Source organism: Lepisma saccharinum, chromosome 3, assembly GCF_977018435.1.
Source record: "Lepisma saccharinum chromosome 3, izLepSacc3.1, whole genome shotgun sequence".
Classification (NCBI taxonomy): Eukaryota; Metazoa; Arthropoda; class Insecta; order Zygentoma; family Lepismatidae; genus Lepisma; species Lepisma saccharinum.
The window spans coordinates 48,064,105-48,079,613 of record NC_139231.1 but is presented as its reverse complement, the minus strand read 5'-3'; the positions used below and the strand labels follow the sequence as shown (position 1 = coordinate 48,079,613).

Sequence of the window (15,509 nt, the reverse complement as noted above, 5' to 3'; positions counted from 1 at the left end):
CTCCACCCTCCTTGTGAGTGAATGTATCTAATTCTCCACCCTCCTTGTGAGTGAATAGGGCCAAAGATCCTTCGGAGCATTTTACGCTCAAATGAGTTAAGTTTGTTAGCAGCTTTTTCTATAAGAGTCCATGCTTCGCATCCATATACTGCAATACTACGAATGAGTGTTTTGTATGGCACCACTCAATCTCTCCAATTGATATCTCTACATCTAATTAAAGGTAATATCGAGAAGTAGGCTTTATTTGCTGTTTGAATATGTTCTTGTATTTCTTCATTTTTATCATTCAGGTTAGTGCCTAGGTATGAGAAGTTGTTGGTCATTTTGATGTTAAAGTTTTCTATTACCATGTTCTGTTCACAGATTCTTCTTTTCCTTGGCTGAATCTGTATCTTTGTCTTATTCTCGTTTATTTTTAGTCTAACTTTCTTACCTTCCTCGTTCAGGTTCTTAGAGACTTCCTTTACTCTTCTTAGTGATCTACCCATGATGTTAATATCATCTGCATATCCATCTATTTGTATTGTAGACAATTGGATTATCATGTTGATATCTGTTGTGTGACAGATTGCTTGCATGTAGAACCTCTGCAAGTTTGTTATACAATCTTAGACATATACTAACAAAAACAAATTAAAAAAAAAAAGTAAGTATTGTGAATGTTTCAATAATATTTTAGTTTCTATGAAATATTAAAAATGCCTATTTCTTTGATAGTAACCTTGTATTAAAGGTTTGTGATTTTTAGTGAAAGCATTTCATGGGTTGTGATGAAAGAAGTATGATTCTGAAGTGGCTACACTGCAGTAGTCACAACAGGATATCCATAATCTTCTCGCTGAATCCTTACTTTTGAAACCTAGTTTCCTATTTGCAACAAATTCAATAAACAGTTAGAGACCAAACTGTTACATTGGTACAAGTAGAAACATGCATATTTCGTTTTGATGGAAACACAAAATGTGAAATAACATGCTGAATTTTTCATGGTTTTGACAGGTGTGAGGAACAGGGTGATTATCTCACTAGAGGCCCCAAGCTATTGCCTATAAAAAATTATATTATTGAGATAATGGCATGAAAATTTATAAAGTGGATCCTCGATTTGAGTTTTTTTAGGGGGCCAAGCTAAAACTACTTACAATGTGTAAAAATGTAAAATTGAGGAAAATTTTATAATATTTTGCTATTTTGGGACCATCAAGATTGAATGTATAATGCGGGAAAATGTAAATCCGGGAACATAAAATCGGGATTCCACTACATACACATACCAGCAACAATACAAAACAGCAAGAACCCTACCCCCTTCCTTCCACACACCTGAATATAATTGACTCTTCCAGTGTCTTTCATGTGCCTTTTTTCCGCATCTCCACACCTTGGCAGTTGTGAATTGAATGTTGCATGAGTTACAATGTATACAGTCAAACAACATATGAAGCGCAAGTTCAAACTGGGTTTCGAGATCTTAAGAAATGCCCCTGGGAATTTGAAACTCGAATAAGATTCAAATTCTATGAAACTGACATCGAGGAACTGAAAATCAGATTCTCGATATCTGTTGCAACAGGACCAAAATTTTACAGAAAACCCTAGAACGGCAATCGGTAGCGATGTCAATTGGACTACAGTGAAATCAAGTTAACAATGCTCACCCTTTTCAAACAGTCAATTCCCCCATATACATCTACTTCTTAACAGAATCACCTTCCTTCAGACTTCCCCCTTCTATACCACATTCCCCCAATGCCCCCAGGCTGCCATCATACAACCTGAATATGCCCTAACCTATTGTTTCAGCTATCCTTTCCCACTAAACCTTTCCCCCAAGCATGGAAATGACCCTTATTGACCAGAGCGAAATGTACACTCCTCGACTGAAAAGGAACATCAGCATTAAACACAGAAATATGTATAGAATTTACACACTAAGAAAATCATAAGGTTTAAATCGCAAAATCACGAGTCAATAATAGATGTTTATTTAACAACAAGCATTTATGGCAATGTCAATTACAACTTTATAACGGACCCTGTTTATCCTTGAAGTAGGACAGGTACTACAATTGCGTGCCTGCGATTTCACAACTATCAGATATGAAGTGATATGTTTCAACGAATAATTATGACAAATCCATACTGAAGATTATATGCGATACTGTTTTTCCTTTATGTAGGCAACATGAAAATAAGTAAATTTACAATATAAGGAATTATAATACAATTCAGTATTTTATAAATTTGTACCGTTTCTCAAAAATTTGCCCTTAAGGATATATGCTTGCACATGTATATTTTTAGATTAACGGAGTATATTACAGTCCCCGCTTAACATTCTACTTAGAACATAAAAGGCCTTTCCCAGCAAGCAAGTTGCACTGCATACAGAAACTGGTAAATACGACAATCGATACTCTTTTCACCAATGTTTTTCTAAGTATGCAAATGTACAACCTAATGACTATGATCCATACATGCTGGAATATTATTGCCTAAATTAATTCCAAGATGGATCAGATTCAAATTCACACATTCAGTACCCTTTAGCCATCATTCGAGCTCCTTTAAAACATAATAATCAAGATGGCTACGCGACGTGCAAATTTTCCCGCCCAGTGTAACGAAAGCACAACTCGCGCATAATGGTCATTATCGAACACACGAATTCTAGCATATAAATATAGTAGATAAATTATTGAATATTTCGTGTTCCTGGTACACTCACCTGATTACTGCGCAGGTATTCAAAGACATGTGTACTTACACGTCACCAGTCCTCCAGCCGGATATATCACCACAGAATTCAACTTGTAATATCCTTTTCCACACTAACTTTTAATTTCGATACTTGTTGAGATTCGTAAATTGCAACCTTTGGCGAACATGTCCACCATATGGATTCACTTATTAGTTTTCATTCAGCGCGATTTCCATTGATTCTTTTTCCGCCCGTTACGTTTCATCTGCCATCCACATGTCTCCACCAGGACCGAGTCCTTGATCCGTTCCTCTTATCACCAGTTCTTGCATCCGATCCCATTCGTCCAAGCCCCTTCGTTTTCTACTAGGCCAACGGGTCCCACGATCCGTTCTTTGGAATCAGTTCCAGATGAACGCTGCCTTTCTTCCGGTTTCATGGATCTTTCCTCTTTATGCAAGTTCGTAATTATCACTACAAAATAAGTTTGCATTTCAACCTGGTGATATCTTATTCGTAAACAATATCACTCTTTGTATTAAGATCTCAATCATAATTAAATTAATAAACAAAACATTAATTTGACAAATTTAAATTCAGGGTGCACTGAGGACATCTATTGAGAGTCATTTGAATCAAATATCAGCTCTGTCGGCTGATCTGTATCCTACTGCCATCTATGGGCAATTACAGTACCCAATAGACTTCTATGTTATCCACCAAGTTAAACCACATATATCTACTTGTGAGGAACGCTTATGACACCTACCGTCATAAACATGTGTTCCTCACTCGTAAATACTGTGAAGCACATTCATTTAAAGCATTCCAGATGGCATTTCGAACTGAGTTTGGTAAAAAAAACTTGTGGATTGGTTAAAAAGTTGGAGACCATGGGAAGCTTTCTTGCACAGCATGCAGGAGATTGCAAAATATCTGAAGAATCAATGCATGATGTAAAGGAGTGATTACTGGCGTCACCATCCAAATCACTACGACAACTTCCCCAAGAGACTAATCTCTTGTATTCCACATGTTAAATAGCTGCAAAGAAAGCAAAACTACATGTACCTTGTGTCATGTGTTCAAGAATTGCTTTTTCTGACTGACCATGAAAAATATGTTCGCTTTTGTGTATGGTCGATAGATTTTCTTGCTCAGAATCCTGGAATTTTAGGCATCACTTGGTTTACAGACAATACCAGCTTTCATCTGAGTGGATACTTAACACTCAAATCAGACATATGCATATATGGGCAGCAGAAAACCTTCATATTATGCATGAAGAGCCTTTACATTCACAGAAAATCTGTCTGTGCGTGGCCTTGTAGATGAATCATAGGCCCTATTTTTTAAATATTTTTTTTTTGGAACAAACAGTTACCATGGAGGTCTACTTGCAAATATTCAATGAGTTTGTCAATCAATTAGCAGCTGATGAACTAACTAATCGATATTACCACAAGATGGTGCAACAAGTCACGCTTCAAATGCCAGCATGCGAGAAATTGAAAGTTTTTTTTGGAGAAGAATTATCTAATAAATTAACCTTTGGGCAACCAGATATACTGATGTAACGCCAGCCGACTATTGGGACCTATTCAGGAGCAAAGTGTACAAAAATTAACTCCGCACAATTAAACAACTCAAAGATGCTATTCATCAAGAGATTCAAGCCTTTGACATTAACACTTATGAGAAAAGTATCATATAATTTGGAGAAGTGCATTCAAGTGTGCTTGGATGTAAAGTGAAACCATTTTCAGCATCGATTATGAGCATCTCTTGTTTTCCATTGTTAAAGGTGAGTGTACATTAACTTTTCAAGTCGTTATCTCAATAATATTTTTATAGGCAATATTTTGGGTCCTGTAGTGAGAGAATCATCCTGTACATTTTCCTGTCATGTTTTTGTCACAAAATGATGCAAAGGAAACTCTTACACTTTAAATTTAGAGTTTATTTACTGATGCAACACGATTGATGTCTGACTTATTGTGTCAGTTATACAAAATATGCACGTTAAACAGGCTTGTTTAATGCATACAAACCTTCAGAAAGCGCACAGTGGAAATTTCCGCCTTATAGGTCTCTTATTTGGTATGGGGCAGCTATGTTAATAGAAAGTACAGATACAACACCTTTTCCAAAATATGCGAGTTTATTCATATTCACATAATGTGCAAGCACCATTAGTCTACATAAAGAAAGATTTTCGATGTTAAACTCCCTGAAATAAACATTTTCGTGTTGTATCACTTGTGCCAGTTGGATAGTTATTAATTGAACTAAATAATTAATAATGATGAACTAAATCTATTCCTTTACAGTCAAGTCAATTCTCCACGTAGTTTAACGGACGAGAAAGATGAACAAAATATAATTTGGGTGTGTGAGTGCCAATTCGAAACTTAAAAGTACTTATCCTTCTCCTCCCATGTCGTGGTTTTTCGGACACCTTCCTAAGGTGTCTGTCTAGAGGAAAAACTACTTCCTCTCCCTGGGTCAGAATCCAAAATGCGCTTCCAAGGCTTCCTTGTTACGTCATTGCGTAACCGTTTCTATTGACCTCTGGTGGCAACATTAAGAATGATTCCATCCATCTGGCACACAAATAAACAAAATGGCGGCTCCGCGCGCACTACGGTCCTTACACTTCCCCCTCCCCCATGTGAAATCAAAAACATGGACTCAGTGCGGGCGAGACCCTCAAACAAAAATATACAAACATTAATGAAAACTTAATAATGGAAGGATAACATTGGAAGTGTAAATCGTTTCTTGCCAGCCCTTATTGTTGATCGCAGACAGATGGTATAATAGATGGTAGGTGTCGACTTTTCCGTGGCTGTCGATTTTGGAGTAAGGCTTTATGGCTACGGTCTTCCTTCTTCCATTTCACAATTGAAATCTCCAGGATATATTCCTGAAGGAAACAAAATAAATTACCAGCATAATTTGATATTACAAAATTATAATACCCATTTATTTTTAATTTGTAATTTCCTCTTCCTTTAATTTCTTACAAAAACTTCAATTTGTTTCTTTTATTTATTCCCCAAGAAGAAGAAGTTACAAATGGCATTTTGGTTTCCAACTAATTACATTCAATATATGGTTTTAGTTGATCTACATGACAACGCCTTATATTAGTATTATTTTTAGGATCTTCCAGAAGAACACTATTTTCAGTTAGCATTTTAACAATTTTGTATGGGCCTTCATAAACTAATGACAATGACTTTGTCTTATTTTCTAGCAATGAAGACCTTGGATGAGTTTTTACCAAAACTATATCATGTATTTTATACTTCGGTATTTGAAACTTTCTTTCATATAGCCTGTTTCTCTTATTCCATTCTAATTTCATCTTGTGAATTGCCTTATTCAATTTTTCACTCAGATTAACCTTATCCTGCAAGAGTTCCTGTTCAGTTAAACTCCAATTATTTATGAGAGGATCTAAGGAAGCTCTACCCAGGAATAATTCAAATGGAGTAAGATTAAGTGATTGATGCCATACAGTATTAAGTCCAAGTTGAATATAATATACATATTTGAACCATGAATTGTGATCATCATAGCAAAAACATCTCAAAGAAGTTTTCAAATTCTTGATAATTCTTTCAGCTAAATTTGCACGAGGATTATAAGCACTGATAGTGATATGTCTTATACCATTGCCATATAAGAATTCTGCAAAATATTCTGATGTAAAGTAACTTGCATTATCGGTGGTTATTTCAGCACACCACCCAAATTGCAGAAAATATCTTAACAGATGATCTGCTATAATCTTTGACGTAAGTTTTCGTATGGGTATACTTAACACTCAGATAACTATGAGGACATGCTGAAAAGTAATGCCTCTTAATTTTTCTATTGAAACAATGGTTGCATTTATTTGAATAAAAGAAGTGCAGGTAACTTTCAAGAACTTTATAGTCCTTATCTACATAAGTAATTTGCACATAATCGCCCTGGTGATCAACACACGTCTGCCAATGAGAGATCAGTTTCTTAATGCCGTTACTGTAGAATTGGTGATCTTGATGATAGATCAACTGACTCACTTCTCAACTGAAAGCATGCACCCAACTTTCATCACCTGTGACAATACTGTTTAAGAATACATTACCTTCAAGTTGATAGTACTGAAGCAACTGTTGGCTAATGTCCAGTTTCTTCTGTTTCATGTGAGGAATGAACTTCCGAGGCACCCGCTGTGTACAAAGTTTTAGGTATCCCATATCTGCAATTATCGGCTGCTCTCCCTCCTGTGATATGCCACACTTGAATGCAAGCTCTGCCTGGGTTATGCAATGGTTCTCTCTAACGAGTTCAATGACATAACACTGATGACCATCAGTTGCAGGACACATCTTTAAACTCTGTTCTTTGTCACACACATTGAGAGTTCCTTGGCTGGGATTTTCATTATGAGCACGAACAGCCCAACGTTGTGCAGTACAGACGTCTACACATTCATCCGCATAAAATAAGAAAAACCTTTATTCTCCGATGAATGTCAATTGGGAGCAAATTTTCTGTGGTTAGAAACTTGATCACCTCACGCTACTTCAGGTGCACCAACATCGTATGGTTACATGCTGCCATTTTCCTCACTATAGTTCAGCACCCCCTGGCGATAAAAGTTTGAAACATGCAATGAAGAAGTGGGATAATCTGATGACTACAATGCGTTGTGCTCAAAATCCAAAATGCGTTTACACTGTATCAAAAAAAAAAAAAAAAAATAGGAGACATTACTTTTCAGCATGCCCTCGCACATAAATGTGCTATTAGAAAGGAAATGCTTATTTTGTGTAATTTGTATTCAGTAGTTTTCATATCAAATTTGGAATTTTATTCATCATCTTAACATCAAAATGCCATTTTATACACAACTGTAGTTCCCAAAATGTACCTAGTTTTTATACCGAAATCTTCATCTTTTATTTACCACAACTATGTGGCCCTAGATACAAGCTACCAATTTAAAATAAGTTTAAAATAGTGTTACATTGTTGCAATAAGCTGTATATGTCACCACATACAATCGCTGATGGCTGCACAGGCAAAGGAGATTGGCAGCCTAGGAATGTTGCCAGTATTCCTGGTGGTCATATCTTTGATGGATCCAGCTTCAATGCCAGTAATGAAATTGGCTGTTGCAGTCACATGACTCCTCACTGTGTACACATGGGTCTATCGTCTGTCACATATGGTACACTGTATAAAAATATGCTACATGGGTTGTGATGAAAGAAGTATGATTCTGAAGTGACCACTTTGCAGTAGTCACACCATGATACCCATAATCTTCTCGCTGAACCCATGCTGCAGGCTGTTGTTTTAGTACAAAATTCTGTCGCTACTAGTGCAATTTTATTATTATTCTACTATGAATGTCTGCAAAGGTGTAAATTCGTAAAATATATATTAAAAATGTGAGAGGCTTATTTCAAACGACTTATCATATGAGAATCAGAGGAACGTAACTCCAAAAATGCAGTTTTCATTGTTGTTTAAATAAACTCCTCTGAAGAGTTATGTGGAGTCAGATTGACACCTCCACTTCTAATTCTTATCGGTACGTTGGAGTTATGCATCTTCAGTTTATTGACACTTTTTAGGAGTCGCACATATTCGTAAGAATACATTATTTCCTCTCTCCTGTAAATTTGATAAATTGGAGTTATGTTCCTCTGGTTCTCACACAATGAAATGTTACATTATTTTTACAAATTTTGATATTAAACACCAATGCACAGTCGTACCAAGAACAGAAAATGACAATGGCCATTTATAACTTCCCTCCCTTGCTGCTTTATCAAAAGTTCAACAATGTTCAGTATTACAACTGCTTGGTTGTTCACTTCATGATACAAGGTAACCAAAAAAGTTCTTGTCGTTTTTGATGTCCCATTAATCATGCGCTCATAGAGAGGAAACGAAATGATGCACGTGCTTGACAAGCGATCGGGAGTTAGTCTGACCATCGACTGTCAGTTATACAGGCATGTTGCGCACACACAGCAGTCATAGCTCGTCCAGTGTCGAAGAGAAATTGAGGTATCGAAGCAGCTTGTTCACGTGTGTTTGTTGTATGACTTTAAAGTGGGCCTGCCAGCTGCCACATGAAATCGCCGCATTTGCCAGGCATTTGGGGAGAATGCCGTGAACGAATGCGCTGCCAGGCAGTGGTTCCAGAAATTCCATTCGGAGATGTGAGCCTTTCGGATGAACCTCGCAGTGGACGACCGCATGTGTTGGATGACGAGGCCCTGAAAGCAGCCATTGAGGAGGACAGTGGTCTAATGTGATGAACTTGCAGAAAGGTTCCATGTTTCCACTGAAACAGTCAGACTGCACCTGCATGGGATAGGAAAGTCATACAAGTTAAGCAAGTGGGTACCCCACACATTGTCAGCAGCCAACAAGGAACAACGAGTGACACCCTGTTTGTCCTTGCTCACTCGGCACCTGAACACACCCATATTTGATCGCTTGCTCACTGGTGACGAAAAGTGGGTCCTCTATGACACTCCCAAGAGTACCAGACGTTGGTTGTCGCCACGTGTACTGTTCCTCACACCTCAAGACCACCTCTGCATTCACGAAAGGTTATGCTCTCTGTATGGTGGAATTGTTGGCAAGTGGTGAATTACGAGCTCCTTCCACCTGGTCAGACCATCACTGCTGACCTCTACTCTCAGCAGTTGCAAAGGGTGCACCGTGCATTGCGGCAGAAGGAGCCGGCATTGGTGAATCGCAAGGGTGTGCTGTTCCTGCACAATAATGCCAAGCCACATGTGGCAAAGAGGACCCTGGAGACCCTTCAGCAACTTGGCTGGGAAACACTGTGCCATCCACCATATTCACCGGACCTTGCACCAACAGATTACCACCTGTTTCATTCCCTCGACAACCACCTCCGTGGGAGATCCTTCGCAAATGAGGGAGACCTGCGGAATGCACTCACGGACTTCTTTGCATCCAAGCCCACCGAGTTTTATCACCAGGGTATTGTGCAGCTGCAGGAACGTTGGCAAAAGGTGTTCGATGCTGATGGCACTGTATTGCTCTTTGTTTATCACTGCTCTGGAACGGCAAGAACTTTTTTGGTTACCTTGTACAAGTACTTGACACTCAATAAAGGTGTAAAGAATGCTACAGTTTATTGGCAACACAGGGTCAGGATTACTTGGCAAGCAGCTGATTGCATCACCTGTGAAAATTCAACGGCAACATCAGATGGGTTTTATCTTCTTTGTAGAACTCTTACAGGACATTCTTTTTTGTGGTTAAAATTTATTCATTCAGCATTTTGATACGTGCACAGTTTTCTTTGTCAAGAGCAAACATGAATTACACAATGTTTTGGAAATTACTAATTAACAGGATTGGAAAAGAATGAAAAATCAAAAATAAGTTTGGATTTTTAGATTTGTTGTCTACATACAATCATCTTCTTAGTCTGCTGGCATGTTTAGGGGATGGAAGAGTCTCTGGAAATTTATTTTAAATTTATGTTAAAAACCTGGAATGGTCATGGAATTTGTTCAGTCAAAATGAGTGGGAATTCTCAAGTCAAGTTTCAGCTAGTTTCCATGCATTGTCCCTGTGTGGTAGTCAACCATACAGAAGTATTTCAGTGTCTGTTTTATTTAATATTAATATATGTAGTTACACAGACAATCCGCTGAGAGTTAAAATTTTAAGGTTTGTTGATTTCTTAACTTTTATTTATACTTCAATAAAATAATGTATGTTATGTACGCAAGCATAAATTTGTTGAATTGGGAACATTTTAATGCACAGCATGTCAATTTTTATCAAGCCATGTGTCTGATATTTGCTGCAAATAACCACACTTATCTTTTACACATTTTAACAGTACATCTTAGTAACGATAGTTGAAATGTAAAATGGTTCTGGGTAATGATTAAATACTGTTTGTATTTTATAATTTGAAATTTTGTGAGAAAACTATATTGAATATTAATGTAAGAATATATAGTGTAAAGTGATGTAAAATCAGCTTTCATATTTCCAATATTGTGATCAACTTCAGATTTTTTTTATTTTTTATATTTTTTATTTTTGTGAAACATCTTCCTGTTTGCATAATCCTTCTGATGTGTATTTCTCATTCCCTGATGATGCAATTAATATGTCTGTGAAATGTCAAAAACATTTCTATTCAATTTCTGTGCTGTATATAAAATTATGTACATATAAAAATATTTAAAAAAATTTAATTACCTTCTTCAAATACTAGGTGAAACTCACAACTGGGGATGTCAGCAAGTATGTGATTAGAACTCAACCAAGCGAAAGTTGTTTATCAACACTGGAAACCGCTGCGGAGGCTCTGGCAATTCTTGAAAACCAATCTGAAATTCGAGAAACACTACTCCAGCCATTGAAAGCATTATGTTCTTTCCAATTGTACCATGGTGCAGTATGCCATCAAAGCAAGGAACTACTTCTTCAGTGTAATGAATATAAGAAACCAATTGGACGTAGGACGAAAAAACTTTTAAAAATTCCAGACAGTAAGAAGGACGATGATAGCTGATGCTCATTGCGAAATCTAGTACATAAGTTTGCTAGGAGTTTTATTTTGTAATGTTACATGCTAATGGCCTGTTAAGTTTTTGAAGTGCTGTGAAGTCACTTTTGTGATTGTTTTCTTTAATTTGTAGTTCTAAGAATGAGTGGAAATGTATAATTTAAGCAGAAGAATAATGCTGTTTTATATTTGACCTTGTTTTCGATAATTTAACTCTTCATCTTAAACTAAACCCCATGGTGCAGCACTCTTTACTGGGTGAGACACGGTCGACAAGTCGAGTCTCACAGCAGATCTGGCTAAAGATATTTGACAATACTGTATGCACTGTTTCAGGATTTTGCTTGCTATGAGTCAGTCGGTTTCAGTTGGATATCTGATGGGAGCTCCAAAATGTTGTTGCTGATTGAACATCGTGAGAATAGTTGGGGACCTAACTAAGCCAAACTCTGGAATTTCTAAAACTGCGGGGTCGTTGCTGCAACAACGTTAGTCTTCCATCTTTCCCATCCTGAACAGGATTAATCCACTCTTAACCATTCTTATCAATTTCTCTCAAGTCCACCTTAATATTGGCCTTCGCATCATGTTTTGCAAGAACCTTGTCAACTTTTCCATCCTCCACCATGTGTGTGGCATGCACTGCACACCGAAGTCATCTTGATTGAATTATTCTGTAAATATCTGAGGATGAATATGGATTATGCAGTTCAGTATTATCAGGGTGTCTACGAATCTGGAAAAGTCATGGAAATGTCAGGGAAATTTATTGTGCTTCTAGAAACATTTTTGTAGTTGTGCACCAAAAATAGGTTTTTGAACAAAGATAAAAGGACAAGGGGGAAATTTTAATTTGCTGTGGACAATCTATACTTCTGTTTAATATATTTAGTACTACTGGTAGTTCCAGTATGTGAAATACTCCAAGAAAAGGGGTCATGTTTTCAACTATTTTCATGTAGAAATCTACTACAGTAAGTGGCTATTTAAATTTGCCACTTTCTTGTTACAATTTTTTTGGTTGTGTTTGGTTGATATTAGGATTAATACATATATTTGTAAATTTTACTATAATTATGTACTATGTATGCTGTAATTGTTGTTTTTTTTATAATAAAACAGTTCTTCGTTTACCATTTGTCAATATGTGGGTCAAATTTCTCAGCATGCTGCATACTGGCTAAGAGCAGTCATCTTACCATCTCTTTTTCCTCATCTCTATCAATTGCATAATACAATAAAATGTTCAAAAAAGCTTCAAAAAATTAATTTGGATTCATGAATCTATTTTGCATGAGGGTAAAATTTACCCAGCATGCATCCTTTTGTCCTAGCAGAGAGTGTACATTTTGTCAAGTTGAGTATTATTCTAAAAGTGGTGTGTTAACTAAAATGTAGTGACCTTCTTACACACATGTGTAAATACATGAATTGCCTTAATGACAGCCTGGAAAAGTCATGGAATTTTGTTTCTACGAAATTGTAGACCCCCCTGTATTATGTAACATCTCCTACCCCTCTCTAATCTCTTTTAGGTAAAGATACCTTTCTTGATATTTTGTTTTCAGAAAGCCCTTATTTTGTGTTCTTTCATTGTAAGGGACCACATTTCACACATGCCATTCAAATTTAGTCTGAACCTTGCCCCTCCCCCTCCCAATGCTATAGTGACATTTAAAAAAAAATCTTAATTTATATTTCTCTTTTGTGTGAGGAGCCACATAAAAGCATGCACCTATACAAAACTATATGCAAAATTATGTTTTGTATATATTTTAAGCTTTAGTATTGAGGCCAGTGAGGATCTGTAGACTGCTCGCTTCCTACCTGCACACTGTATCTCAAGGAGGCCTCCCGATGGCATAGTGGTAAGGTCGTGGCTTTGTAATCAAGATGTCCCAGGTTCGTTACCTGTGGGAGTTGCATTGCACAGTGGATCCCATTTTAAACTGTCTCGATTAGCCTATATGTGCATAAAGTGGACTTCAAACAACTCAACTGCACCTCAAGGAAAGTCAGAGCAGGAGTTGGGGAGAGTCGCTTGCGTTGGAGAGAGAAAACAATACTGTGAAGGAGAGCACTTTCCTTTTCGTGAAACCACATCCTGCTATGTCACGATTGCACTGTTACGAATGGGTTGACGAGAGGTTTTCAACTGCATGAATGAGACTGACAAATCCTGCAACTCCTCTCTCACTCCACCTTATAAGGTCACAATACTGCTGCTGGCTCTGCAGTCCATACACATATACGAGAACGATCTTTCACAAATAAGGCAGCAATTCTTTGACAACTGACATTCAACTAAGAAGAAATAGTAGTGGACTTTGGTCTAAAAGAAAGAAAACTGAAGCGACTGGATTCTATGCAGGAACACTCATTACCCAATGAAAAGTTACTTTGCATACCTAGGCATCCAAAAGTACTATTGCACCACAGAGTTTGGTTTTCATTGTACATATTGAATGCTGAATGCTTGTTTCGTGTTTGCCATTATTTAAATAGAACTTCTTCCACTATTTCCCATTTGAATATGAATGATTTTCAAATTGGAACAAATAAGTGTCCTCAATCATAAATATTAAGAGAACTTTTTTATGTTGCTTTCAGTAAGAATTTTAATGGTGACTACAGTTATTTACTTTGTACTGTAAAATATTAATTATACAGTAAGAATAGTACATATGAGACAATGGTACTTACACATTTTCTAGTTTGTACTAGTAACATTTTGCATAGTGAAGTTGTTAATTTTGTTAATGGATGATACATTTGTATTTTGCAATGTTTCTAATGCACTAGTTGAAAGAATATTTCACTAACAGGGTTTTGATATCCAACCAGTATATGCAACTCTGTTATCCAGTTTTTGATTTTTGATAAAATTTAGTAGTTTTGTAAGTGATAGTTGTTGCAAGATGTAGATTTTATACTTGAATGTACATTAAATATGGATTTTTAAGTTTATGAAATGGTCTTGTTTTTTTATAAAAATGGCCTAACTGAATAATTTGTTTGTTAAAATTTTAAAATAAGAGATAACATTATTATTTGAACTAGTGGTGCTAATTACTACTGTATACATCAAGTCTGTAACAATTCTTTTCGATGCATAATGTGTACTATTTTTTGTGAAATGTACAATTCTTTTGGAACATAAATGGTAATAAAAAACTAATCATTTGTATGTTTTGTGCTTTGCTTGAAAATGAAATTTAAATTTTTGATACTGACCCAAGTGACCTTTCTCAATATTTGATGGCAGGGCCAGATTTAGAACTAGGGCCATACAAATTTTGGTTGGCAAAATTGATCTCTTAATGTGATCTGGGCAATTTATTTTGCTTATTTTTGCTTCAAGCTATTTTCTTCAGTGGTGGTTGTGGCTGTTGAGTTTTATGTTATTTCATTTGGATACAGTGTGGAAAAAAATCATGTTTTTTATTTAAAGAAATAGTTTTTTTAGTTTTTGTATTTAAATCTTTTTTTTAAAACAAAAACATGCTTAAAATTGTTGCATGGTTTTTGGCACCATGCATATACATAAAAAAAAAGTTAAAGTGCTCCCCTGTGCTTAGCACCATGCCATGGAGGCATATGGGGGGTGTGGGGGTAACGCTCCACAATTTCTTGATCCGGTCGTGAGTGGGGGTGATGTGATCAGCATCATGCCACTGACTGCATTTACTCCCCAGGGTTTCCCCCAGGTACCCATGTCATTCGATGCTGGGTGGGCACCGGGGCTGCTTCCAACGTTAGAAAGTACCTGGATTTGAACCGATTGGGGATCAAACCGGGGACCTTTAGCATGGTAGTCAGACGCGTTAGTGACTGAGTCACACATGTGTATACATATATGTTTTTTATAGAAAGCCTTTTTCTAGTAAATGGCCCTGTAAAATATTTGAACAGTTTGATTAAAGCAAATAAAAAATATACGTAAACATACATTTTCTGCTTCTGATACTGTAACTACTATGGAAATGTTTATTGAGTTTGTTAATGAAACTACTGAACTTTTCATCCAGTGAAACTAAAACATTCTCGATCTACTATATAATTGTAACTTAAAATATTAACTTAAATATTTTTATAGTCTCTGTACCTGAATTTTGGAGTTTTGTTTTTAATGGTAGTTCGAAAAATATCAGCTGGCATGTTTATTTACAGTTTAATGATATTGACATTATTTATGGTTTAACATGATTAGTATTTTTCTACACTAAA

At 36.4% G+C, this 15,509-nt stretch overlaps 1 protein-coding gene across 2 annotated transcripts in view; it reads left to right on the top strand.

The window, feature by feature from the left end:
• Positions 1-14,463, top strand: part of Dtwd2 (DTW domain containing 2) — a 64,339-nt gene extending 49,876 nt beyond the window's left edge. Inside the window, exon 5 of one of the 2 annotated variants that reach the window (XM_083118505.1) lies at positions 10,989-14,463. In XM_083118505.1, the coding sequence (XP_082974631.1) occupies positions 10,989-11,288 (300 nt within the window). In that variant the 3' untranslated portion in view covers positions 11,289-14,463. The remainder of the gene's footprint in view (positions 1-10,988) is intronic. The other variant, XM_083118506.1, reaches the window with a different exon arrangement.
• Positions 14,464-15,509: the final 1,046 nt, after the last annotated feature.